The sequence below is a fragment of the Aegilops tauschii genome, chromosome 3, assembly GCF_002575655.3.
Source record: "Aegilops tauschii subsp. strangulata cultivar AL8/78 chromosome 3, Aet v6.0, whole genome shotgun sequence".
Taxonomy (NCBI): Eukaryota; Viridiplantae; Streptophyta; class Magnoliopsida; order Poales; family Poaceae; genus Aegilops; species Aegilops tauschii.
Genome location: NC_053037.3, coordinates 368,257,314 through 368,285,158, shown reverse-complemented (window position 1 = coordinate 368,285,158; position 27,845 = coordinate 368,257,314). Strand labels below are relative to the sequence as shown.

The following is a 27,845-nucleotide window of genomic DNA, read 5'->3' as shown; positions in this document are numbered from 1 at the left end:
TCACATGCTCGGATCTGTCACCCGCAAAAAAAAAGAGCATGCTCGGATCTGTAACGAAAAGCATACGCACACGAGGAATGTAGCAGAGAGATGGCTGGTCGCAGACTTTGAGATTTTGAGCAAAAAAATGAATTCCATTACTCTGTCTTTGTTACAACGACGATCAAATCTCAAGTTTTCATCCCCGTCAGACTGAAACGGGTGAAATTGATTTCTACAGCTGCCTAAATGCACAGGGCGCACGTAACTGTCCTGCCAAATGGAGGAGTCGGTCACCACTGCATTGCGCGGGATGTCGTTGCTGTCGTCAGCAGCAACCGCGAACGGCTCGCGCTCTGCGTCAGATTCTTCGGGCCAAACGAGGTCGTAACCCGCGTCGGCCGGCGGCGAGTCGGGGACTCTGTGGACCTCGTCGCACACGTCGATCCAGCCGTCGTCCGAGTCCCAGTCCGGCAGGGCCGAGTTGCCGCAGGCCAATGCCCCGATCCTCTCGGCCGGCGTCGCCGACATCTCGTCCGCCTCGTCGTCGGTGTCCGAGTCCCAGAGTGCGTCCTGCAGTGTGCTCTTGGGAGACGTGTATTGTTGCTTCACCGGCGCAGCCTTATAGTCGCCGGCGGCAGCGGCGGAAGCAACGAATGGGTGATCCAAGAGCTGCGCTGCCGTGGACCGGTCGCTGGGCTGTCTCCTGAAGCATCCGTCCAAGAAGTCCTTGGCCTCCGCCGAGAGCCACCCCGGCACCTCCGGCACGGCGGCCGTGTACCCGATCCGGTGCACGGCCGCGAGCAGATCGTTCATGTCGCTCCATGGCGCGCGGCCAGTGGCCATCTCGACGACGGTGCAGCCGAGCGCCCACACGTCGGACGCCGGCCCCTGCTCCTCGACGCGCGCGACCTCGGGCGCCATGAACGCGGGCGTGCCGCCCATCGGGAGCAGGGAGTCCACGGCCCTCGCGCAGCCGAAGTCCGTCAGCCTGGCGCGGCCGTCGCCGCCGATCACCACGTTCCGTGCCTTCACGTCCCCGTGGACCAGCGACCTCGCATGGAGGTACTCCAGCCCCCTGGCCACGTCCCCTGCGTACGCCCGGATGGCGGGCTCCGGGAGGCAGCCCCCGCTCCTGGCGGCCTCATCCGCGAGCGAGCCGCCGGGCGCGAACTCGAGGAAGAGCTGGTACTCGCCGCACTCCGCGGCGCGGGAGCCGAGGCAGGGGATGATGTGCGGCGAGCAGAGCCCGGTGAGCACGCTGCCCTCGCGCTCCAGCTGCGCCGCGCCACCGGCGCCGGCGGACTTGACGGCCAGGAGCTCTCCGGAGGCTTCGTCGGACGCAAGCCACACGACGGCGCCGGACGCGCCGCGTCCCAGCGTGCGGATCCGCCTGAGTTGCTTCGCCACGGCGACATCCATCGTTGGTCGTCGGCGTTCCGGCTGGATTGGTTCTGAGCTGACTTTGTATGCGATGGGAGGATGGAGGGATGGTGCGCGAGGTGTATTTATATGTGCGGAGTGGCGTGCGACGAGGAAGAGACCGGCATGGGTTGGGTGCGCGGAAGGAACACGTGCGAGAATGGAGCTCGCAGCGTTTCTGTGCGCGGCTGCTGCTAGAAATGAAAAGCCTTCTCCTCTCCGGCTGCAAAGGAAGGTGTAACGAACGTGGGGGGTCTTATTTTGGTCATGGTATTTTTGGCGCGCCTTCTCCCGTCGTTTTTCTGCTGCCTTTTCGTTTGGTGGATCTGGATCGGCTTCAGGGGTAGGTGCATCGGCGCCTGAATTGAATTGTGGACGTCACGTGATGCAACATGATCATTGTCGACGTATACGATGATCATTGTATGCAGTAACCCAATGGATAATAACTACTCCCTCCGTAAACTAATATAAAAACGTTTAGATTATTACTTTAGTGATCTAAACGCTCTTATATTAGTTTATAGAGGGAGTACTATACTATTTATAAAATAAAATAGTGGATATATACTAGCGTTGCTTACTTGCTTCAGTAAGTATCTGGGTGGACTGTCATTTTGGCTCTCCACGTGACGTGCTCCGGAGCCGAGCCTAACCGATAAGGCCTCCTTGATGCGTCGTGTTAGCTATGTGCCTCGAGGTTACGTCCCAGTCTCGCCTTGGACATTTCTCTCGTTAGGCTTTGCAGTACAACGTGGAGATGTCTCAGAAGAAGAGCAAGACACGTCCATCATCATCCAGTCCATCGCCGTTTCCTAGAGGCACGTTTCGTTCGGCGGCCATGGGCACCTCGCCAGAACATCCGACCATTTTCGGTGGGTTTAAGCCCTGACTGATCTTTGGACAGCACAGCCATGTGAGGGAGTTCGGCTGAAGCTGATGGAGGGTTAGTTACTTGTCCATCGTTCCTGCCGTCACGCCGTTTAGGCAAGCACATGCAGAGGTACGGTTGAGTAACCCAAAAAAGTGTGCACGCTTCAGTTTCTCTCTTTGTCCATTTCATTTTTTTTTGCGAGGCTTTGTCCATTTCATTTGGTTCACCAGCACGTCATCACTTACAGACGCATAACTTTTTTTTCTTAGGGAAGACACATATCTTCTTGCATGATCATAAAAAGAGTTTAGCTGCCATCAATAATATATTTTTGAACCAGACATAATTTTTTGAGAACCAGCAGATATTATCCATAAGTTTGTGGCCCCATGTCATCTTCATAAGTGTAGAGAATCATTTGGTGCATCGATAATTGATTGATCGTGCACTAGGCACATATATATAGGTACAAGGGGTGCGACCGGTATCTTGTCTCCTAAGATACACGTACATACAGAGGGAGACAGATACTACAGGTACTGCATACAGAACCCAGACCTACGTACATGTACACATGTTCAACACCCCCCCCCCCCTCCCGCAGTCGAAGCGTCGCCGGTGATGCAAAGACTGGACCGAAAGCCCTCGAAAGTCGAGGTGGGTAGTCCCTTCGTCATCACATCGGCGAACTGCTGATCGGTGGGCACATGTAGAACATGAACACGACCAAGTGCGACGTGCTCCCGGACGAAGTGGATGTCGAGCTCAATGTGCTTCGTCCGTCGGTGATGGACAGGGTTGGCAGCGAGGTACACCGCGGAGACTTATCACAGTAGACAAGCGTCGCCTTGGTGACCTCACATAGCAACTCCTGGAGTAGCTGTCGTAGCCAGGAACACTCCGCGACGGCGTTGGCCACGGCCCGATACTCGGCCTCGGCGCTCGATCGTGAGACCTTGGGTTGTCGTTTAGACGACCACGAAATCAGAGAGGGCCCGAGGTAGACGCGGTAGCCGGAAGTGGAGCGTCGAGTGTTGGGACACCCAGCCCAGTCGGCGTCGGAGTAGGCGACAAGGCTAGTGTCTGGCGAGGCCGTCAGGGTGAGACCCATGGCTGTGGTGCCACGTATGTACCGAAGTATACGTTTCACGAGAGCCCAATGGGTGTCACGAGGAGCATGCATGTGGAGGCAGACCTGCTGGACAGCATACTGAATGTTCGGACGCGTCAGTGCGAGGTACTGAAGCGCACCAACGATGGAGCGGTAGAAGGGAGCGTCGGACGCCAGAGTGCCCTCAACGGCGGTCACCTTAGCCTTCGTATCGACAGGCGTGGAAGCAGGCTTGCAGTTAAGCATGCCCGCTCGCTCCAGAAGCTCGTAGGCGTACTTCTGCTGGTGCAGGAAGAAGCCAGTAGCCCGGCGCACGACCTCGATGCTGAGGAAGTAGTGGAGAGCCCCCAAGTCCTTGAGGGCGAACTCTGTGCCGAGGTGAGCTGTGATCTGCTGAAGAAGCGCTAGCGAGGACGCAGTCAGGATGATGTCGTCGACGTACAGAAGGAGGTACGCGGTGGCGGGGCCCTGGTGATAGACAAACAGGGAGGCATCATACCGTGTGGACCGGAACCCCTGTTGCTGGAGAAAGGCCGCGATCCGCTGGTAGCAGGCCCGAGGTGCCTGCTTCAACCCGTAGAGAGAACGGGAGAGCAAGCACACGTGGTCCGGATAGTCGGTGTCGACGAAACCAGTCGGCTGCTGATAGAACACCTGCTCGTCGAGATGGCCATGCAAGAAAGCATTAGACACATCGAGCTGGTGGACAGGCCAAGCGCGAGAAACAGCAAGCTGGGGAACGACGCGAATCGTGCCCGGTTTAACAACCGGGGCGAAGGTGTCGGTGAAGTCCACGCCGGCGCGCTGGCGAAAGCCGTGCACCACCCAACGCGCCTTGTAGCGCTCGAGAGAACCGTCGGGGCGAGTCTTGTGGCGGAAGACCCACTTGCCAGTGATGACATTGGCACGGGGTGGCCGCGGGACAAGCTACCACGTACGGTTGCGCTGCAGGGCGTCAAACTCCTCACGCATCGCAGCTAGCCAGTTCGGGTCCCGAAGGGCTGCGCGAGCGGAGGTGGGGAGTGGGGATGGCGTTGAGGTAGAAGCCGCGCATGCGTACTCGTCCGAAGAGTAGCGCGTGCTGGGACGCAGGGTCCCAGTCCAAGCCCGAGTGACCAAACCGGTGAGGGGTGCGGCCGCGGCGACGGGGGCCACGGCGGGGGCCGCGGCGGGACCGGACGAGGGGGCCACGGCGATGGGGGCCGCGGCATCGGGGGCCGCGGCGGGGGCGGCCGAAGAGGCCGCTGCGTCGGGGGCCGCAGCAGGGGCCGCCAGCGCGGGGAGCGCGGGCAGGGCCGAACCCGGGGCGCGGCTGGGCGGTCCGCCAGAGGTGGAGGCAGGGACGAACCGCGCCGCAGGAGACTCCGAGGGTGACGGTACCTGCTGAAACGGGAACACGAGCTCATCAAAGTACACATGCCGCGAAGTGAAAACACGGTGGGAGACTGGATCATAGCACCGGTAACCTTTGGTGTTGGGAGGACAGCCAAGGAAGATGCAAGGAAGTGACCGGGGCGCGAGTTTGTGAGGAGCGGTGGACGCGGTGCTAGGATAACAGAGACACCCGAAAATGCGAAGGCCATCATAAGATGGAAACGCACCGAAGAGTAGCTGGTGAGGTGTGTAGTTCCAGCGGGAACGACAGGGGCGAATGTTAATGAGGAGGCTGGCGGTCGCGAGCGCGTCCGGCCAGAACCGAGCAGGCACGTAGGAGTGGAAGAGCAATGTGCGGACACAGTCATTAAGCGTGCGAAGGACGCGCTCGGCGCGACCATTCTGCTGAGACGTGTAGGGGCAGGTGAGGCGGAAGATGGTGCCGTGGGACGCAAGTAAATTGCGGACGGCGACGTTGTCAAACTCCTTGCCGTTGTCAGTTTGCAAGGCGAGAATAGGACGACCGAACTGTGTGGTGACATATGAATAAAAGGCGGTGAGTGTGGCAAGAGCGTCGGACTTGCGACGGAGAGGGAAGGTCCACACATAATGAGTAAAATCATCCAATATCACCAGATAGTATAAATAGCCCGTGTTGCTAGCAACCGGGGACGTCCAAACATCACTATGCAATAACTGAAACGGAAAGGTGGAAATGTTGGTAGACTCGATAAAGGGAAGACGAATGTGCTTGCCAAGACGGCAAGCCTCACAAGTGTGATCGTCGACCTTATTACATGAGAAGGAATAACTCTGAAGAATCTGACGCATAACGGTGGAGGTGGGATGACCAAGACGGGCATGCCAAAGATCGACACTAGCGGCGAAGGCGGCGGGGCGACGGGTGGTGGTGGCACCGGAGGGATGCACTGGATAAAGCTCGTCCGGACTATCACATCGGTGGAGCACCATCCGTGTACGGGCGTCCTTCACAGAAAAACCGATATCGTCAAATTCAACAGTTATAGGATTCTCACGAGCAAGGCGACGAACGGAAACAAGATTAGTGACTAAGTCAGGAGACACAAGAACATTAGACATATGCACAGGAGTGGAAGTAGAAGGAAAAGACATATGACCGCGTGAGTAATGGGTAGGGAGGAACCGTTACCAATGGTGATACGGGTGGGAATATGAACGGGAGTGGCAGATGTGAGGTTACCGGGATGAGCAGTCATGTGAGCAGTGGCGCCCGAGTCCATGTACCAGTCACCACCGCCACCATAGGAGCTCGGTGACGGGGCGGAGTGCAGTGCAGCGAGCAAGGCCGGGTCCCACGGCGGCGGCACCTGAGGAGGGTAGAACCCTCCGTAGGCCGGCGCGGGAGCAGCCCCGAAGGCCGGAGCGGCGGTGGCGCCGTAGGCGGGCGCGGCCCCATAGGCCGGCGCGGCGGCGGCGCCATAGGCCGGCGCGGACCCGTAGGCGGGCGCAGGCTGGGGGGGGGCACCATAGCTGCTGTAGGGAGCGGCGTTCTACGCGGCGAAGAGGGCCTGGTGACCCGCCGGGCGGGGCCCAAGGATGCCCGGAGTCGGAGCCCGAGGGACCGGCATGGAGTACGCGTGGACGACGCCGGTCCACGGGTTGGTGCCGTACGTCCATGGGGGAGTCACCTGCTGCTGCTGCTGACGAGCCCCCCCCCCCCCCCCCCGGCGCCTGTTGCTGCTTGCGGCCACCCGGCTGCTGGGGCAGCGGGAGGGGCGGGAGGCGCGGGCGAGAAGGGGAAGTACCCCGGAGGCGCTGGTGGCGGCGGCTACGGGCGCGGCGCGGGTGGGGCGGTCGGTGGAGGGGGCCGCGGGAGGTGCCGGCGGCGAGGGCGTGGTGTTGCACGCGCTTCTTGACCCCCTTCATCCGGCGCTCCTCCAACCTCAAGTACGCCACAAACTTGGGGAAGGAGGGCTCCGGCATCAAGGTGAGGTTGGAGGCGGCGTTGCCGAAGTCCTCGTTGAGGCCGGCGGTGAGGGTGCTGAGGAGGAGGTCGTCGTCCACCTTGGCTCCAATGTCACGGAGCTCATCCGCCAACGTCTTCAGGCGGCGGCAGTAGTTATCGATGGACTGTTCATCCTCGTGACAGTCAAAAAATTCCTGCTGCAAAAAAACGCGGCGCTGAAGCTTGTTGTCGGTGAAGAGGCCGTTCAGCTTGACCCACATGGCGCGGGCGTCGTCGCGGCGCTCACGACCGTGTGGAACAAGTCCTTGGAGATGGTGGTGAAGAACCACCGAATGATCGTGGCGTCGATCGCGGTCCACTCGGCGTCGTCCACCATGGCGCGGGAGTCCACGGTGCCATCCACGTGATCCACGAGATTGTTCTCGCGGAAGAGCGGCGTGAAGTACGTCTTTCACGCGAAGTACGTGGAGTTGGAGGCGTCGAGGATCATGGGGACGCGTGCATGGACGTTGATGTCGCGGATCTCGGCAGGGTCGATGGCGAAGGGGTTGGAGTAGGTGAAGGCGTTGGAAGACATGGCGATGAGATCGTGGGGAGGGAAGCGGCGGCGCGGCTGAGGAGAGGCGGCGCGGCGGCGGGAGGCAGCAACGCGGCGGGAAGGGGCGGCGCGGCGTGGAGGGGAAGGCGCGCGGCGTGGAGGTGGCGCGCGGGGAGGAGGGGTGGTGGCGGCGGCTGGGGGCGGCGGCGGCTACGGTTAGCGAAAGCTGGAAGATCGACTTGCGATAGATACCATGTAAAGAATGATTTGGTGCATCGATAATTGATTGATCGTGCACTAGGCACATATATATAGGTACAAGGGGTGTGGCCGGTATCTTGTCTCGTAAAATACACGTACATATAAATAGAGGGAGACAGATACTACAGGTACTACATACAGAAACCAGACCTACATACATGTACACATGTTCAACAATAAGTACCCCTGCCAATCATTTTTGTAAGCACTCTCCGGTTGATTTTAATATCAGTAACTGAAACGGATATCCAATTCGGTTCCCAAGCTCATCTGCTCCTGCTCAGAAAAAAAATCAAAATAAATATTAGAAAAATTCAAAAAATTCTAAATTCTTTTTGTGTGATAGATAATTTGTCACGTGAGGTCCGCTCTAAAGTTCAACTTATTTGGACATTTAAGTAGCTCTTGGCAAAAAAACAAATCGGGTCAGAACAGTGCGTGAACAGTAAACATTTTTACAGACCCCGATTTTATTTTTTTGCCAAGAGCTGCTCAGATGCTCAAATGAGTTGAATTTTAGAGCGGATCTCACGCGTCCAATTATCTACCGCCCAAAAAAAGTTTGGAATTTTTTAAATTTTTCTAGTATTTATTTTGATTTTTTTTTTCTAAGCGTGGGTGCAGATGAGCTCGGGAGAAAACTCCGCATCCTAACTGAAGGAACATTTTGACCTTTCCAGCACCAAACATCCCTAGTCCTTAAAAAAAAAAAGAAGCACCAAACATCCCTTGCACATGAGATTGATTGAGTAATAATCTCCCACTTTCACGGTACGCATTTTATTTATCAGTTAACGCACGTGCCTGAGAAGTATTCCTACTCTGAAGAGTCAAATTACACAGCCTTTGACTCCCTCGTTTCCACATCCGTTGGCTTCCTCTGAAGGACATCCGTTGAGAACACATACCATAGCAAGAAGTTTCGACCTGGTATCAAAACTCAAAAGATGACACAGTGCTCTAGGAGCAGGCCTAGAGTACTTTTTTTTTCACCAGCAAGAAAAAGGAGTACTATTTTTTTCTTATTGGATTGCAGATCAAGATCTTCACGGCTTGGGTTTCCTATTTCGTAGTAGTAATTTGTTGAAGGGTGTGGTTAGGTCTTAGTTGACTGAGACTTAACCAACTCTCACTCAAATGACATAGTATATAAAAGAAAAAAAGAAAAATTGAAAAGAAATTCTTGTACGAATCTCCTTGCAAGATCAAAGGAATATAGTATCGACTGAGACATAAGAAAGTCTCAGTCGACTGAGACTTAGCAAAATTGTTTGTTGAAGCCTAGAACATTGTGAAGCAGCAAATGCATTTCTTTTGCGAAAAACTTCCAATCTATTCATCTTCAATCATGGTACTACAACGAACACAAGAAATAATAAAAATTACACTCAGATTCGTGGACCACCTAGCGACGACTACAAGCACTGAAGCGAGCCGAAGACGCGCCGCCGTCATTGCCCCTCCCTCGCTGGAGCCGGGCAAACCTTATTATAGTAGACAGTCGGAAATTCGTCGTGCTAAGACCCCATTGGACCAGCGCACTAAAACAACACCCGCCGCCATTGAAGAGTAGCATAGACCGGAAGAATCCTTAGTAAGGGCCACTTTGATTCATTAGAATAAATGAAAATCATAGGATTATTATTTTTGTATGATGACACCATCATTTGTTTGATTCAAAAGATGAACCATAGAAAAAAAATGGAAGAATTTTTCTTTTTGGATTGAGTAGAAAAAACAAAGGAAATTTACAATCCAATCAAACTTCTGTTTTGGCTATAAGTAGCATAAATATCGACTCCACCTTATCTTTGCATATGGTCTAACCTTAATTTGACCATGTATCATGTGTTTCTCATATTCCTACCTATCAAACATGTAATTATGCACCTCCTAAAAAAACATGTGATTCTGGGATGTGGAGTTTCTACACCCAGGTGCAAATGCTCTGGTGTGGACACTAAAAAATCATTACAAAAACAATTCAAAAGTTTCTGAATTTTTTTGTGGCATACTTTCACAAATCTTTGTTGTGCATGCAAAATTTCATTGGTGGAAGGCGTGGTAAAAAAATCGATCCTTTGAAAATGTTACTTACAAAAGCATTTGGAGCTCTGATTTTGTTTTTTTGGCACGACTTGTACCAATGTGATTTCGTGATGAAATTTGCATGGACAACAAATATTTGTGAAAGTATGTCACAATTTTTTTTCAGAATTTGTTGAATTCTTTTTGCTTTTACTGTTCACACCAGGAGCATTTGCTCCTGGTTGTAGAAATGTAGTTTCGGTGATTCTGCAAATTCCTTTGTTTTGACAATCCTGTGTATTGCACCTGCGATTCTATTCTATTTTCGAGTTTTTTCTATTTATGTGTTTTTTGAAATTCTGCAAATTAAAGAGGCCATAAGCAGCAAGCAGTTATAAAAAAAGATAATACCTAATACCCCCCCCCCCCCCCCCCCCCCCATTCAGTGGAAGATAAAATGCAAACAGCATCGACGGAAGCTCAAGACAACGAAATATTTGTGCAAAATCAGAATGTATTGTTCTTTCTCTGTCGCAATGACAACCGAATTTTACAATTTTGCGTCTGTGACTAACAATGAGGCACAATGGTCTATCAGTAGCGACACTGACACTAAAATCTCTCTCGTACCAACCGAAATAATGCGCTCCATCCACATTCCGCACAAGGTCGTACCACCTACCGGCATCCGCATCAGCGAAACGGACACCAAGCTCGGCTTCCAATCCTTCTTCACGGCTCCAAGGACCGAAATCTGTGCCGGCGATCGCCGTGGCCGACGTTGTTTCTGAAGCTTCAGGGCGTTCGCCGTGCACGTCGATCCAGCCATCGTCGGACTCCCAGTCTGGCAAGGCCGAGCAAGGGCTCGCCAACGAGGCGATCCTCTCGGCCGCGCTCGTCAGCATGTCCTCTGTTTCGCTTTCCTCGTCCGACTCCCAGAATTCCGCGTTGAGTGTGCTCTTGGGGGACATCCAATCCTGCTTCGCCGGTTCCGCGTCGACGTCGCGGAAGGCGGACGCGAGGAACGGGTGCTCTAGGAGCTGCGCGGCGGTGGACCGGTGGCGGGGGTTTCTTGCCAAGCACTTGCACAGGAAGTCCTTGGCCTGCGGCGACAGCGACGCTGGCAGCTCGGGCACGGCGTCCGTGTATCCGATCCGGTGGACCGCCGCGAAGACGTCGTCCATGTCGCCCCACGGGGCGCGGCCGGTGGCCATCTCGATGACGGTGCAGCCGAGCGCCCACACGTCGGCCGCCAGGCCCTGCTCCTCCCCGCGCGCCACCTCCGGCGCCATGAACGCCGGAGTGCCGCCGATCGTCCGGTCGGAATCCGCCGCCCTCGCGCATCCGAAGTCCGCGAGCTTGGCTCGGCCGTCGCCGCCGAGCATGACGTTCCTAGCCTTGACGTCCCCGTGCACCAGCGAGTTCCCGTGGAGGTAGGCAAGCCCCCTGGCCACGTCCCCCGCGTACCCCTGGATGGCGCGCTCCGCGAGGCTCCCGCCGCTCCTGGCAGCCTCGTCGGCGAGCGAGCCGCGCGGCGCGAACTCGAGGAAGAGCTGGTACTCGCCGCCGGGTGCGGCGCGGGAGCCGAGGCACGGGACGATGTGCGGGGAGCAGAGCCCGGCCATGACGCGGCCCTCGCACCGCAGCGTCTCGGCCGCGCCGGCGCCGGCCGACTTGACCGCGAGAAGCTCGCCGGAGGCGTCGTCGGAGGCGAGCCAGACGACGGCGCCGGACGCGCCGCGGCCGAGCGTGCGGAGCCGCCTGAGCTGCTTGGCCGTTGTGGCATCCATTCCGAGAGAGGGATCGTAGGGTTGGGTGCTGTGGTGCGTGGAGTTGGACGTGCGATCGATGAGCCTGTGGACGAAGGGAGCGCGGGGGCGTATTTGTATGGCCACCCCGAGTTTGGCTGCGATGATTGCGTGGGAAACGTGCGGGAGAGAGACAGAGAGAGCGTGTGCTTCGTGCGGAGTCCCCGTCAACGCCCGGGCGAGGGGACGGCGCAACGAGCTTTCAGCCGCTGCCCATGGTCAAATTCTAGTGCCTGCCGCGCGTGTGCGGTAGATGGGATTTCCGACCTCTCTTTTCCTGGTGGGACGCTCGTTCAAGCGATCTGCATGCATGACTATCTGCTTGATGCCCGAATATTCTTTGCATGTTTTGGATCACTCCCTTCCTCTTCTAATATAAACGCAGTTCACCTGCGCTTCCTCAAAAATGTTTTGGATCACTTCCTAATCCAGTGCGGGTTCGGAACTAATAATTGCCATTTCTTCAAAACTGTACTCCAATCTTTCTGGCGGTGTCCAATGAACTGCGCCCACTGTGATGTTGTCGATAAGGCAAGGCCAGTGGCAGTGGTGGGCGGCTACTGGGATCGTTCTTCTTTCCTATACCACGAGTCGGTCTACGTTCAGATGAATGTTCACAACCAGTCAACCGTACTATGTATCTTGGAGGGGGTGACGTAAGGCTCAGGCTGCGAGTTGCCAAAACAAGTTGAGGAATCAGCAAGGTTGCTTCGCCCTCCGCAGCCGGGAGCTGACCACCCACCTACAGCGGCCTTCTGCTCGCGACTCGGCTCACCGGTCTCACTTGGCTGGAAGCTGTTGGTGTTTCAGCGGCCTGGTCCTCCCAACAAGTCAGCCAGTACACACATCCTGAAGGTTTCTCTACGCCAAATCTTCGCCTTCTCTTTCCACCTCCCGGCCGAGCAAAGTATGCGAGGAAAGTTCAACTTCCAAATACATGTCGTATGGACGGGACCTTTTCACACTTGCAAACAATTGATGTTGACGTTCCAGTGTGTTTAGCATTAAAATACTATACTGAGCAAGCTGAAAAACAAAAAATATCTTACAGGTTTATGTAATTATATCATCATTCACCGACCATGTTGCACACGTGTACTATTAAAGTTCACAGATTAGGATGGACATTCGGGGCTTTTTGATCCTTTCGGTCTGCGTAATTCAAGTTTTTCAAATTCCAAGTATCTTTGAATCAAAGTAAACAATAAAGCTTTCATTCAGCTGGCCTGCTCAACATGTGCTCAACGGAGCAACTTTACGAATCCAAACACAAGAAACTAACAAAAAATAACAGCAAGCAAGCAACTTACCGAAATTAACCTCAAGTACATAGCAGTTGAATGTGAATGTTAGGGATGAACAGTAAATTTAAAACAAATATCAAACTTTTTTCATTTTTTATGTGTTCACGTTAATGTCTAAAGCGCGCTCGGCAATTTTCATGCAAAACAGAACGTGTTTTTTAGCAAAAAAAAAAAGAATTCAATGGTCTAGAAATGCCAAACTTTTGACTTTTTTTTGCACAAGTCAAAATATTACGTTTCTCCTGGAACTTTTACATATAATGGCATTTTTAAAGTGGACCCTCAAAACGCCCGCATACGTCTGGACCGAACTGTCCGGACGTAGTTTGTCATCCAATGTGGTACCCCATCTGCCCGTGGCCATGGGGCCGCAAGCCAGGGCCGAGTAGGCCGCGAGCAGGGGACGCGTGGGCCCCACAGGCACTACCTCCACCATGAAAGTGTCATTGCTATCTTTGCTGAATCTACAATTACCACCATGAAATGCTATATTACGTTCTACTAGAAATATTGTAATCAAACAAATCCTGGAAAAAAAATCGTCCAATGCTCCCTTCTTTTTCAAGTTCTCGTCGAGGAGCTTTATCACTTGTTTAGTTTTTTCAGATGCAAGTGATAGCATGTAGTCATATTTGTGACATGTTCGCTACTGGTTTCGTGCTCAATTTAGTGCTAAGATGAGTCTAGTCACTCTCTCGTTTGTTAAGTGGCCTCTCACAAACCACTTTCTTAATGATATGTATAAAAAAAAACTATCCCAAGATCTTTACCGTATGAAAGCCAATTTTGTCACACTTTTATCCATTTGAGAGAATTGTAGTCTATGATAATGTAGAGAACTTGTTTCCAGGGCCATGCTCAACACAAAAGTCCCTTTTAGAAGTATCAATCATTCTAGTATCAAGTGCATCCTAGGTTCTTGGACATAATATACCAGGCTAAATGAATAAATGATGTCACTAGAAATATAAACATCATGACCTTCATCAGCAATATTACCATCATCAGCTTTATCGACAATATTACCATCACCGCCTTCATCCATTTCTACAGTGTGAGCCTCAACCTCTATTTCAACATCACCATGACCATCATTAACTTAGCAGTTTTGATTTCAAAATTTGTTTGAGATTCTTTCACAAAAAATCTACCACGAACACCCTTTTGGGTTTAAATGGTTGACTCTAGTCTTTATCTCTTCTTACACTTTTCAACACTAGAATCATACTTCCTATTTCTAGAATACATGATCCTTCCCGTTGTATAAACCAAAAAGGTCTAATGTGGATGAATTTCAAACACTACATGAATTATAGGCTTATCAAGACAGTAAAATTGAGGACATCGGAGTCTTGAATTCTGATTGAACAACTATCTTGAAACTCTTCGATACGCGCCTTCTTGAGCAACTAGCCAACTATGTTCCCAAGACAATTTGACTGCAAATCAATAAGTATAGAGCAACTAATTAATTAATAACTATCACCACAAATTTAGCTACCGCAATCTGCACAACACCGACAACACCTAGATAAGTTAAAGTGGCAGTTACAAAAACAATAAATTTATCTACTGACAGAATGATAAACCAGTCGATCGGTATCGACTTAGAGTTACAAGTTAACTTTCATCTTTCTGCCCTTCTAACTTGTGATAGTGAATTGTAGAATTTGTGATGGCACGCTTCGGGAATTGTGATGGTCAGGCATCGGGGTATCACTGCATTGGAGCTAACAACATAATGGAGAAATGGTGGAACAAATAGAAGATGAGAGAGAGCGGGAGGGGGCAGAGAGACGCTAGGAGCAAGGAGCCTGGGATGCGTATCATAATTTGGCAACACATGAGGCCTTCATGAATGCACGGCGAACACTCAAGCAGATCAAGGAGTCACGAACATGCTATGACTTTAGCACGATCAATCAGGATCCCCAACGACGTGCATGTAAGGATAGTCACTTTGGAGCATGGGAACACTGAGCTCATTATGTTTGTAGTTCAAAAATATTTATTTTATGGCTACAGAAACCCAAATTTTTTCTACAGGCATATAGATGTGTAGTATATTTGCACAAAGCCAAAGTGAATTTCCCTCAAAGTCTCGTCAACATAAGTGTTTGTATGTGAGATAAAAAAAGACAGACATGCACAAAAATGGATTGTTTTTCCTGGCCAGAATTTTGTCTTTCTTAGTGTTATGTATAATACATCATATTATTCAACGAAATTAACAGGCATGCAGAGAACATCTATATGTAGTTGTGTAAAAATTAAACATTTTTTAAAACTTTTTAAATATCATTTTTGGGTCTTCCAAAATAAAAGGATCCGATACACTTAGGGTTGAAAATGGAGTGGAACTTTTAGCTTTTCCGTAGGAAAAATAGAAATGGAAATTTGCAAAACGGAAATGGAAATGAAAATTCTTAATGCAAAAACAGAAAGAAAAACGAAACGGTGTTTCCTGACGGAACAAACGTGGAAAGAAAATTTTTGTTTCCGTGAATATGGAATTCCCATTTTACTATAGGCCTATGGCTGATTTGTAGCCCAATCACCAAACAACACACAATGACACAATGAGCAGAATGGTCCATTTGAGGCCCTCTACTACCACAGATGTACTCAACTAGACTTATATGTAATTATTCGGTACTACTATAATACTATGCTAAGTTGATAACCTAATCATATTATTTTGTAGCCATGTTAACAATTCATTAGGTTTGTTGGTTTTTGTGTGTATTTTTTTTGTAATTCAAGGAGTTTTTAAGTTTCGGTCAACACCCGTTCCTGTTGCCGTGTCCCCTCCATATTTGCTCCGTGCCCGTTTCCAGCAGTATATGTTTCCATATTTATTTTGGGGGTTTCTGTATTTATTTCCGCTTCTACAAAAAATGTAAAAACAAACATGGTAGCACCCAATTCTTTTCGTTCCTGCGATGTTTTCATCCCTAATTGCACCCATGCTTAAAAAATCCACACTCGTGTATGTGCCTCCCTTTTCATGTATTTTTGAAGAATTGCCTCTTTTTTCATATGAGATACAAGATCGCACCCAATCACTATTAACCAGGTCTGATGTACATGCGTCTCTGCTTAAGCCCACTTTCTGATGTCGTTGTCCAACCATGTACGATGTAGCAATTTGTGCCCTCTCAAACTTTTGGGGGCCCTATTCTAAAATAAACTTTTGGGAGCCCTTGTGTTGGAGCTCACATGCTCCTATCAATGGGTTTTCAATTAGAACTCTACATTATGCTCTTTGCATCATATTTCATCCATGTTTACTGTTTTTTTAGAATTCATCCATGTGTGCTTTTAAGATTATATTTTTTTGCTTATTTGATGAGGATCAATTCTGTTTGGCTGCATCACAATGATGCAGAAGCGAGGTTTAACCTCCTTTAAAAAAAAGAGGTAGTAGTTGGCCTATCCATGTTGCAATAGGCTTGTAGCAGCGGTTATTTATTTAACAATAAAACCTCCTCTCATTCATTTGTAATAAGTGTTACATCATTTACAGTCAAAGGAGAAATAGAAGTAGAAGGTTCATCCATCCAGACATTAGTCGGAGAAAATATCGCTTAGCTAGCTAACTCATGAGCTACTGAGTTTGCCTCTCCTGGGAAAAGTTCAAAAATTATATGAGGAAATCACATGACATATGATAGCAATGATCGAAGATAGGTGCTGGGGCTCCTGCAAGATTTGCTCCCTACTTCATTGTGTTAATGACATCCATGTTGTCTAAGTTAACCACTAGTTTGTTACAACCAATAGATTGTACAAGGGATAAAGCATATCCCCCGGCAAAAAAAAGGATAAACCATATTTCAGTGCCATGGTCTCCGCAGACAATACATCTGAACACCACTCAATTATGCTATTACCTACAACAATAAACTTCCACCAACTGTTACGGATAACAGCCCCAGTGGTTCTTCTTAGCATCTCATCATCAAAACATGCATCCACATTCAGCTTGACATAGTGCGGAAGAGGAAGCAATTCCTTTTCTTGATCGTTACGTTGATTTGCCATAAAAATTAGATGCAATAATCTCTCTCATCCAAAAAACTATTTGGGGATTAGAGGGATGGGGTGAGATTTGAGGGGATTGGGCGGAGAGAAGGGGTTCACCAAATTCCTTCACGTCCGCAATCGATTTTAGGCTTGCAATCGTGCTCTTAACCGGACATCCTAGCCGTCCATCTTGTGATCCAGTGGCCCAAGACGCAATCATATGTTTCCTTTTCTTTATTACTCCCTCCATTTCAAAATATAGTGCGCCCGCGCTTCCCGAGGTCGAACTTTGACCATAAATTTAACGAACGAGACCGACTGCGGCGGGTGAAAAAATTACATAATTAAAAACTTCTTTCGAATACGAATTCACTGATATAATTTTTGCTCCCGCCGCAATCGGTCTTGGTAGTTAAATTTACGGTCAAAGTTGAAGCACGGAGATAGAGGAAGCACTATATTGTGGAATGGAGGGAGTACTACGTAGTATTTGGCATCTACCAGACTTGTGTTGCACGCAGCATCATACCAAGAGACGACGGCCAAAGCTGCGTTCCACGGCTGTAAAGCAATAAAGCGCGGGAACTAAACTAAACTGAACCAAAAGGGTCGATGCATATAGTATGCATGTCCGGCAAGGAAAGGTATCCACTGTCCAGCCAGCCGTCATTTTATCCTCGAGGCCAACGGATCGAATCTCTGACAGGTCGAGAGGCCGAATGCCCCAGACCGCGGGGACGGCTGCCTTAAGCATCAAGTTTGTCACAAACTTGACGTAACCCAGCCTCCACAAGCACGCAATCGGCTGTCCATGCAGCCGAGGGAAGCAAGGAACAAATCTAGCCTGGATTTTCCCGTCGATCGTTCGTGCGCACGCCCTGTGTCTATATATAAGGTGCAGCCGCCGATGCAATCCTTAAGCCGCCTGAAATACTAATACTGACTAGTAGAAGAAGAAGTAGAGCCCAGCCTCTGATCGGTCGAAGCGTTCGCAGCTAGGAGCACGCACGCACACATGGCGAACGCGGGGCTGAAGCCGGTGGCCGGCTTCCTCCTGATGCTCAACTTCTGCATGTACCTCATCGTCGCCGCGGTCGGGGGCTGGGCCATCAACTTCGCCATCAACAACGGCTTCTTCATAGGTACGTACTGCTGACCGGTAGTGCATACTCCTGGTGCATTATCTTGTGTTAATTCCTTGAGCTGAAGCATCCTTTGGTTCATAGGATAGGAAAATTGTAGAAATAGGAAAGTCATAAAAAATGAGATGACATGTATCTCAAATCCTATGAGTAGGAATAGGAAAGAAGATGCCCTTTGATTCACATCATAGGATTTTTGAGTCTAGGCTAATATTTATTTTCCTATGAAATATGGAAGATAGGAAGAATTCCTGCATAGAAATAGGATTACATTCCTACAAACCGAAGGGCTCTAAAAAATTTTTCTACAAAAATCCTATCCTATGAAATTCCTACATGATTCCTCCAAACCAAAAGAGGCCTGAGCGTATGTATGTTGTTATATACAGGTTCCGGGCTGGAGCTGCCGTCACACTTCTCTCCGATCTACTTCCCGATAGGGAACGCGGCGACTGGGTTCTTCGTCATCTTCGCCGTGATTGCCAGCGTGGTCGGCATGGGGGCGGCGCTTGCCGGATTCCACCATGTCCGGGCGTGGAGCCACGAGAGCCTGCCGGCGGCAGCCTCCTCTGCGTTCATCGCCTGGATGCTCACGCTGCTCGCCATGGGGTATGTTGTAGTATGACCACTTCTACGTACCACTCCCAACTCTCTTTCTATGCGTGCATATGTAACGTTTTGCCTGACTTATTTTTAATCCTCTTTGGCACCTTCTGATTCTCCAGATTGGCAGTCAAGGAGATTGACCTGAACGGCAGGAATGCTAGACTGGTAAGACCGACAGACGCACTGTTTAATTTGATCAGCACTAGTAGGGAATCAAGTTGTAAGTTTGTGACTACTGATGTGACACGATATAATCATTAATGACTGTTTGTGTTGGTTTGGATTGTCTTGTAGATAACCATGGAGGCTTTCACCATCATACTCTCGGGGACGCAGCTCTTCTACATACTCGCCATACACGGAGGGAGGTGAAGGGCCAGCTCAAGTGGGCAAGAGATCGATTGCCGATGGAATATTTGCTTCCAAGCGTGATGATTCAATGCCGATATATCAACTACAACTAGCCGAGCACTGGTTGCATGTGTACATCTTTGATGTGGTATTAAAACTTGTGTATCGTGTGTTTATTGCTGAGACGGAAATGCACTGTGCATGTGTGAGTGTGTGTGTATCTGTACGTTGTGTGTGTATAAGCGTTAGATGCGTGTTCAGATTTCCGCGTGATTTGTTGATTGGGAACCAAATACGAAGCTATTATATTCATTTGATTTGAGTATATCGTCTTTTCTACGGAAAATTGTTAATATTAGTTACCCCCTCCGTTCATAATGTAGTGCATGCAGATTTTTCTTAAAAAATCAAACCTCACAAACGTTGGTCAAGTTTGTCGAGAAAAACATTTACATCTAGAAAGCCAAACATATATCATTAGATTCATCATAAAATATAACTTCATATTTGATATATTTGGTGTTGTGCATATCGTAATTTTCTCTGTAAACTTGTTCAAAGTTTGCAAAGGTTGACTTTTAAAAAATCTATGCACACTACATTACGAAAAAGAATAGGGTTATGTCACATCTAAGCTGATGTTCACTCTGTTTGTGGTCTTTTTTTTTGTCCTAGTTTTTTTTTGTTTCTTGTTGCTGCATTATATATTTGTGGGAGCTTAGATGTGACATCCTTAAAAAAATATAGATGTGAATTAGTCAAACTGAAAAAAAAGTATTAGCATGATGCACTGTTTTGGGGTTTAGGGTGTTTATCTGGCGCATGTCTCGTCGGCTATTGGGACAGATCCAAGCAACCAACTTATCGCTCATTGCCAACACAATTGTTGTGTATCACTCGTAGCAACTGTTAAGTCTCCGATCGCCCACCTGCGTAGTTAGATGGGCTGGCCCATTAGAGATTAAGCGAACTGAGAGTGTCACCGGTTTTAGGAACCATTTACTCCCTCCATTCCTAAATATTTGTCTTTTTAAACATTTCAACAAGTGACTACATACGAAGCAAAATGAGTAAATCTACACTCTAAAATATGTCTATATACATCCGTATGTGGTAGTCCATTTGAGATCTCTAAAAAGACAAATATTTAGAAACGGGGGCAGTACAAGGGACCTCCTATCCATGCAGTCTGCGGTGGTGCTCAGCGAGCAACCCCCCCCCCCCCCCCCCCCCCGCATTTGCATGTACGCGCTTTGGGACGACCCATGTACGTGACGGGGCGCCCCAGTTATTTTTTCTATTAATTATTTTTTCTTTGTTACCTTCGGAAAAAAGTTCGCGACTCTCGAATTCTAAAAGGCCGTTCTGGATATCATACAATGTTAAAAAACGAATTTGTAAAAATTGATTGTTTATATAAAAATGTTCCCAAGTTTCAAAACACGTTCTGAATTAAAAAATGTCCTGAATCTCATCACATATTTGAACAATGTTCCTATATGTCAAAAAAATCACGAATTTGAAATTGTTCCAAATTTAATAAATACTCACGAATTTGAAAAATGTTCCATTTCTCAAAATTATATATGAATTTGAAAAAATATTCCTAATTTCAAAAAATTTGACCAATTTTCAAAATGTTCAAGGATTAAAAATAAAATTTAAAATTTAAAAAATTCTATTTCAATAAATGCTCCGAATTCTAAAAATATTTACAAATTCAAAAAATGTCGCCTTAGCAAAATGTTCATAAATTAAAAAAACGCTGTATATTTCGGAAGTTACTAAAAATTTTAAAAATGTCTAAAAATTTAAAAAAACTTAATATTAAAATTGTCCGCGGATGTGAAAAAAAGGGAAGAAAACCTTCGAAAAATCGGTGGGGAGGAAAAACAGGAATGGGCCAGCCCAATTACAACAAATCTCGCAGGTCTTGGTTACGCGTCAGGTAGCTATCCCCTGACCAATGCGCTAAATAGAATTCACCCATCAAAAAAGGTTCTTACCTTTCCGAGTTTTCAGTTTCCTTTTTCCTTTTGTTTTTTCAGTGTACTTTTGTTTCTGTTTTTCGATTTGGTTCTTCATTACTTATCTTTTATTTTTCTAATTTCAATTCGAAAATTCGAATGTTTAATTTTTCAAAAAATGTTCTTGATTTAAAAAAAAATCAGAAAATGTTCCCATTTTATAAAAACCACAGACATTTCAGAAATTGTTCGCGAATTTTTTATCAATCCACGAACTTTATTATAATTTCGTGGGCATCTTTTAAAGCACACAAACAATTTGTAAATTCACGAACATTCTTTTTCAATTCGGGGACATTTTTCAAGTCCAAAACATTTATTGAATTAATCAAAATTTGAATTGAATTTTTTTTGTACGATTTTTAATGGTGCGAAAGAAAATAAGAAAACGAAAGAAAAAACAATAAAATGCAAAGAGAGGTATATATCGCCTCATTTGGAATGATGTATCACCATGGTTATCTCTCGCTCATACGAGACAGACGATCTCGCGAACGGGCCTGCCGCAACTCCCTTTTTTTCATGCGCGGACGAAATTTCGTTCTTCCTTTGGTGCACCGAGTTTTTTTCGGTCTGGTGTGCTTTGCTGTGGTTTTCTTTTTAACTTCGATTTTTTTATTTTTTTTGTGCACGATTTATTTTGGGTTTAGTCCTCTTCTTTCATTTTTTGTCTCTATGGTCCTTTACCTGTTTTCTTCAGTTTTTCTTATATTTTCTTACACATTGAATATTTTTCAGAATACATGACTAAACTTTTCTAGATATATGTTTGGAATAAATTTTATAAAATATTAAACATATTCATATATATGCATTGAACCTTATTTTTGAATCATAGGAAACATTTTCTTAAACTACATGAGCATTTCTTAATACCATGAGTATTTTTCCGAAGCACGGGAACATTATTTTAATGTCATGACTATTATTCTGAATGGTGTGTAACTTGTTTCGAAATTACAAGAAACATTTATTTTCAATGTATAAACATGTTTTGAAAATGTCACGAACATTTTTTCCATTAGTACAAAACCTATAAAACCTGACGAACATCTTTTTTGCATTGTATAAACATTTTATTTTACGTTGCATAAATACTTTTCTTGAACGGTACAACATATTCTTTTTAAATATGTGAATTTTTTTACATTATATTAAAAAATTATAATGTTAAGAATATATTCTAAAAGCGCAGACATCATTGTTTTACATTGAATGAATATTTTTCGTACATTGCATCAGTATTTTTCAACCGAGTGATTAGCCTTTTTTCTTAATTTAATGAATTATGTTCCCATTTCAGATATATATAAATGAAGGTAATAAAATATGCATTTGCAACATTCCAAAGGCTTAACTCGGGGCACAAAGCAAAAGAAAAGATACAAACATAATTATTACAATAGAATTCATTATGTTGACCCACTATACTGAACAAGAAATAAAAAGATACATATTGGGTTGTCTCCCAACAAGCGCTACTGTTTAATGCTCTTAGCTAGACATAATGCAAATGTATCAAGTTTTATCATCATTTAATTCTTCAATAAGGCAACTTGATTTCTTAGGAGGATTGCCAAACATTTTATTAGTCATAACACTTGTAGGCACAAAGTCAAAAAAATTAGTGTCAAAGGCATGTTCATTTTTATCTTCTAAAAGTTGGGTGCACAGTTATCATCTTTAAATCTCCCTTTTCTTTACTAGAAGAAGCACCCAAGTTTGGCCTAGGAACCTTAGACACATAAGTGAATTTCAAATTCTTATTTGTAGAAGCTTCCTCACTAGTTTTTGTGGAAGAAAAAGCTGAACCCAAGACATTTATAACTTCTTTCAATTTATCAATTTTAGTGGAACTTTGTTCTACTCTATCAGTAATTGGTTCTTTTTCCTTTAATAATTCCAAAGCATTTCCTACTGTAGAGCCTAACTTAGTAACTTGATTATGCACCTTTTTATCCAGTTCTTCTAATTGTTGACGAGTTGGCATTTTATTTTTGATAAATATCCAATTTTTGGATAAGGTCTTCTAAAGTTATTTCAGTTTCATTAACCTTAATCGGTGGAAATCCAACTAAACTTCCCATAGCATTAAAAGCATCCGAAGTATGACTATTTTAGAAATTTCCTCTAGTGATAGCATCAAGAACAAACCTATACAAGTAGTAACACCAATATAGAAATTTCTAAGGAGTATTGTGGTAGATTGTTTATTAGTAGATCTATTTTGAGCATCACAAATTCTATACCGCGCATCTATTAAACTTTCTTCGCCCCTTGGTTTAAAATTAAGAACTTCTAGCTCGGGCTTAGAGACGGCGAGTGAAGAACTAGCCATGATAGCAAGACAAACAAAAATAGCAATAAGGTATTTTGGTACTTTAAAATAATTGGCAAGCAAAGCAAAAAAGCAAAGGTAACTAGGCAAGAAATAAGCAAGTAAAGAAAAAGTTTATGTGTAGGTACCTGACTTGATAAAAGACGATTCCCCGGCAACGGCACCAGAAATTCCTTTGCTGCTCTCACAGGGGTTGCTGGGTTTTGCCCTAAAGAGGACGAGTGATATACCACAGAAGAAAAATATTTTCCACAGTTGAGAACCAAGATTTAACCGAACTAGTAGGAATCACCAAGCTAGCAAGGTAAACAGTGCGTGCACACAAACAAAAACAATACTTGCACCCAACTTGAGGGGTTTGTCAAGCCCCTGGTCTTGCTAGTTACAAGATTGAAAGTAAATAGATGTTAATGTTTTTTTGTCCCCCTCCCTCCCGTGATTGAAAGCGTCGAAGACAGAAGCCCCCCTCCCTCCCGAGGCGCTCCCGCTGGCACCCCCGGAGGAACCCTAGCGCCGCCGCTCCCATCCCCTCACCCCGCCCCTTCTCCCTCGCCGTCGCCGGTGGCATTGCCGGCTCAAGGCCGTGTCGCGTAGGCGGTGGCGGGGTGGCTTTCTCCCTCGCGGGGGTGGCGCTCGTCATGGAGCGCCATCCCCTACTTGGTGGCATCGGGCGCCAGCCGACCTCTGCTCTGGCTTCTCTCCTCCTCCCTGCGTCCTGGTGGCCTGTCGGCGGCGCCTCCTCCGCTCCTCCCGTCTCCACCTCGGCTAGTGGGGTTCTAGAGGCCCAGGGGCGTGCGGATCTGGCAGCCCCAGCCCAAATCCGACTGGTAGTGGCGGCTGGTGGCGGTAGGGGTGACCGGCGGCCCTTCTAAGATGGTGGTGATGCAGCCGATGGTCGTCCTACTCCGATGGGGTGGCTGGGCACCAGCTGGAGCTGGCCTGGGCGTGGAGACGCGGGTGGTGTGGTGGTGGTTGACGCTCTGGAGGCCTTCTTCAGCGGTAGGGTGAGGTCGATCCGGCGGCCCTTGCCGGCGGACGGGTGGCTGCCTCCTCCTCGTGTGGTTCTCGCCGGAGGCCGTGGTAGGGCATCAGGGGTCACGTAGGGGAGTATGTTGGTGGGACGGGTAGACCGACTACTTGTCACCGGTGCAGGGGTGCGCCGATCCAGACGAGCTCGTCTCCGACCTTCCCTTTTCCTGGCCTAGCGCCTCCTTGCCTCTAACCGTTGTTCGGGGCAGGTCGGTCACCGACGGTTCTGATGGCTAGGGATCTACCGATCGGCTCAAAGCTCATGCCTTTGATGGTCCACGGAGCGTCTGGATGCAGGGCGGTGGCCTTGGTGGTGGGAGATCCGGGCTCGTGGGCGGAGCTCAGGGCTCGGGCGCTGACGGGCTTGCTGTCATGGCCGCGTGGGCGGCATGGGGGTAGGCCTTCGATGTTCTCGGTGGTGGTGCGATCGACGCTCTCATGTAGGGCCGTACCCCGGGCAGAGGCGGAGGGTGGTGGCCGGGGTGAAAACCTCGTCTGGCTCGAGCCATACCGATGGCGGCGGCGTCCATACATTGTTCCCTTCTTGAAGGCTCCATCGCGGTGGCCCTGTGTCCTTCATGTTACTCTGGGTGAAAACCTCGATTCGCTGGATCCGGCGGTGGTGGCTCTTCGGTGTCGTTTCTTTCCTGGAAGCACCGCTTTGGGAGTCCCTGATTCGTTGAGTTGTGGCTTCATCTCCTCGCGGTGACTTGTTCACGGTGGAGAGCTCTTTTTATCCTTAGATATGCTCTTTTGCCTACTTGTTGTGTGCTTTGGGTTGTTTGGAGTAGAGTTGCCGTTCGTTAGCCCCCTTGTATCTGCCTTGGGTGGGTGGGTGGTGTCGGGTGGTGTGCTGCATGTATGTTGATTGTTGCTTTATATATAAAGCGGGCGAAAGCCTTTTTCGGTAAAGCAAATAGATAGACAGTGGTCAGACAAAATGGAAAATACGGAAATATAATAATACTATATTATTGCCTCTAGGGCATATTTCCAACAGATATCATGTGTGGCGGAGTGGTCGCCATGTTGGCCAACTCCCTTGGCCTAGATTTCACCAACCTTTGCTCTGTTGTTGGTAATACTCTTCTTAATAAGAGTGTTCCCACTAGTGTTGTAATGGTAGTGGTTCACCGTTGACCAGGAGGCACCGGAACTAGAACAAGTTGATGAAAATGAACTAGCCACTGACGCGGAAGACGTGCAGTCCCAAGAAGATGCATAAGAGGAAGTGCCCTACACCACATATGCTGACATCTACAACCTCGGGGGCTCCATCAATGACATGACCAGCCTTGCCAAGTCCCTTTGAGACACGTACGCTTCCATGAACAACAACTTCTATGAGTGGAGACAAGGATGGGCTCTGTACTATCCACCACCACAATGATCTCGCTGGATCAGGATTGCAAAAGCTTAGGCTTGGGGGAGGTCACTACCACGTCCAAATCAAGATGTGGTAGTATTTATTTATTAAAGTTGTAATGAGGTCGTACTTAAGCTCGATGAGCTTTGATAACTCGTGTTGGTTTGTCCAATACTTTGCCTTTTATTTGGCTTGTTTTATTTTTGCTGGTTGCAATTTTTCATGTGCAAGTTAGCTTTCAAAACCACCAAAACCCAAAATATATAATAAGTCTTGACTTTGCTCTTTTACTTTTTGCCCAAATTTGTTTGCATTCTTGTATATATTTTCTACGAGAGTTATTCTACTCAGGCAACAAGGCATGCACCCTTAAGGAAGAAAAGCATGGAAATTCATGGTCGTCAAGGTATGTCCCATGACTCCTGTCTTTTGCACTTGAATTACTTAGAGTATGTGTAAAGTATACAAGTGGGAGAAAGTCTTGATAATTAAAATAAAGGTTTTGTTCTAGTAGCTAAAATAATTTAAGAACCTTTGTTCTGTTTAATCTAGATAACCAAAACTTGTCGTGGGACTAGTTTTTAAGAAGAAACAGATATTAATAGAGAATAACCATGCATAAGAGAAAGTCTCTAAAAAGACTTGGGTGTTGAGAAGAATTGTAGGGAATATGATGTTAGAGATACTCAACCCCATAGTATCAATTTTAATAGACTGAATAGCCCTTGTGGATAAAGTTTTCTAGAGGAACCTAGTTGAAAGGTGAATGAGATTATGGCAAAATCTATGTTTGCATTCTTACATGGCGCTTCAGCTTCTCGCTAGTGCCATGGCCTTGTCACTCTATGTGCGTTCACGTGTGTAAATGTGGCCTCGTCACCTTTCTTGATGTTATGTTGATAACTCTGTTGGCCAACGAACGAACCACCATAGTTTCGACTCGGATTTTTGCTATGAGTTTGTTACAGTATGTAGTGGCAACACTACATCGAATATTATTCAGCTTTCTCTTGAATGTCTGTGTATGTGATAATAACCGAGTACTAATCGCAAGAGCTCGAAAGAGAGAATATATTGGTCCATAGTACTCAAACTTAAGCCATTACGAAACCTTATGCATGTATCATTTCTTTGGCATGATCCCATCACGAGACAACTAAAGTTTCAACAACCAATGATTGGAATAAAGTCCTTGAGAGCCTTGATGAAGAGGCACTTTTGGGTGTTAGAGACTTACTCTAGTATCATGTTGTCTTCACATACCTTGAAGGAAATATGCCCTAGAGGCAATAATAAAGTTGTTATTTATATTTCCTTATATCATGATAAATGTTTATTATTCATACTAGAATTGTATTAACCGGAAACTTAGTACATGTGTGAATACATAGACAAACAGGGTGTCACTAGTTTGCCTCTACTTTACTAGCTCCTTAATCAAAGATGGTTAAGTTTCCTAACCATAGACATGGGTTGTCATTTGATTAACGGGATCAAATCATTAGAGAATGATGTGATTGACAAGACCCATCCGTTAGCTTAGCATGATGATCGTTTAGTTTGTTGCTATTGCTTTCTTCATGACTTATACATGTTCCTATGAATATGAGATTATGCAACTCCCGAATACCGGAGGAACACTTAGTGTGCTATCAAACGTCACAATGTAACTGCGTGATTATAAAGATGCTCTACAGGTGTCTCCGGTGGTGTTTGTTGAGTTGGCATAGATCGAGATTAGGATTTGTCACTCTGATTGTCGGAGAGGTATCTCTAAGCCCCCTCGGTAATGCACATCACTATAAGCCTTGCAAGCAATGTGACTAATGAGTTAGTTGCGGGATGATGCATTACGGAACGAGTAAAGAGACTTGCCGGTAACGAGACTGAACTAGGTATTGAGATACCGACGATCGAATCTCGGGCAAGTAACATACCGATGACAAAGGGAACAACGTATGTTGTTACGCGGTTTGACCGATAAAGATCTTCATAGAATATGTGGGAGCCAATAAGAACATCCAGGTTACGCTATTGGTTATTGACCGGAGATGAGTCTCGGTCATGTCTACATAGTTCTCGAACCCGTAGGGTCCGCACGCTTAACGTCCGATGACGATCAGTATTATGAGTTTATGTGTTTTGATGTACCGAAGGTTGTTCAGAGTCCCGGATGGGATCATGGACATGACGAGGAGTCTCGAAATGGTTGAGACATAAAGATCGATATATTGGAAGGCTATGTTTGGACACAGGAAAGGTTTCAAATGAGTTCGGGCATTTTTCCGGAGTACCGGGAAGTTACCGGAACCC

At 47.3% G+C, this 27,845-nt stretch overlaps 3 protein-coding genes across 3 annotated transcripts; 1 reads left to right on the top strand and 2 right to left on the bottom strand.

The window, feature by feature from the left end:
* On the bottom strand, positions 1-1,517 carry LOC109759419 (mitogen-activated protein kinase kinase kinase 18). Its single transcript, XM_020318242.3, has one exon. It carries the CDS (start codon positions 1,399-1,401, stop codon positions 1-3), a length of 1,401 nt encoding a protein of 466 aa, XP_020173831.1. The 5' UTR covers positions 1,402-1,517.
* Positions 1,518-9,875: 8,358 nt separating this feature from the next.
* Positions 9,876-11,385, bottom strand: LOC109759417 (mitogen-activated protein kinase kinase kinase 18). Its single transcript, XM_020318241.3, has 2 exons — positions 10,001-11,385; positions 9,876-9,894 (listed from the first exon to the last, which is right to left on the bottom strand). Exons 1-2 carry the CDS (start codon positions 11,323-11,325, stop codon positions 9,876-9,878), a joined length of 1,344 nt encoding a protein of 447 aa, XP_020173830.1. The 5' UTR covers positions 11,326-11,385.
* Positions 11,386-17,531: 6,146 nt separating this feature from the next.
* On the top strand, positions 17,532-19,097 carry LOC109759422 (membrane protein PM19L). Its single transcript, XM_020318243.3, has 4 exons — positions 17,532-17,815; positions 18,205-18,424; positions 18,541-18,586; positions 18,716-19,097. Exons 1-4 carry the CDS (start codon positions 17,689-17,691, stop codon positions 18,791-18,793), a joined length of 471 nt encoding a protein of 156 aa, XP_020173832.1. The 5' UTR covers positions 17,532-17,688; the 3' UTR covers positions 18,794-19,097.
* Positions 19,098-27,845: the final 8,748 nt, after the last annotated feature.

Coding starts and splice junctions, on each gene's coding strand:
- LOC109759422 (XM_020318243.3), top strand. CDS start 17,689: ATGGCGAACGCGGGGCTGAAGCCGGTGGCCGGCTTCCTCCTGATGCTC. Junction 17,816..18,204: donor CAACAACGGCTTCTTCATAG/GTACGTACTGCT, acceptor TGTTATATACAG/GTTCCGGGCTGGAGCTGCCG. Junction 18,587..18,715: donor ACGGCAGGAATGCTAGACTG/GTAAGACCGACA, acceptor ATTGTCTTGTAG/ATAACCATGGAGGCTTTCAC.
- LOC109759417 (XM_020318241.3), bottom strand. CDS start 11,325: ATGGATGCCACAACGGCCAAGCAGCTCAGGCGGCTCCGCACGCTCGGC.
- LOC109759419 (XM_020318242.3), bottom strand. CDS start 1,401: ATGGATGTCGCCGTGGCGAAGCAACTCAGGCGGATCCGCACGCTGGGA.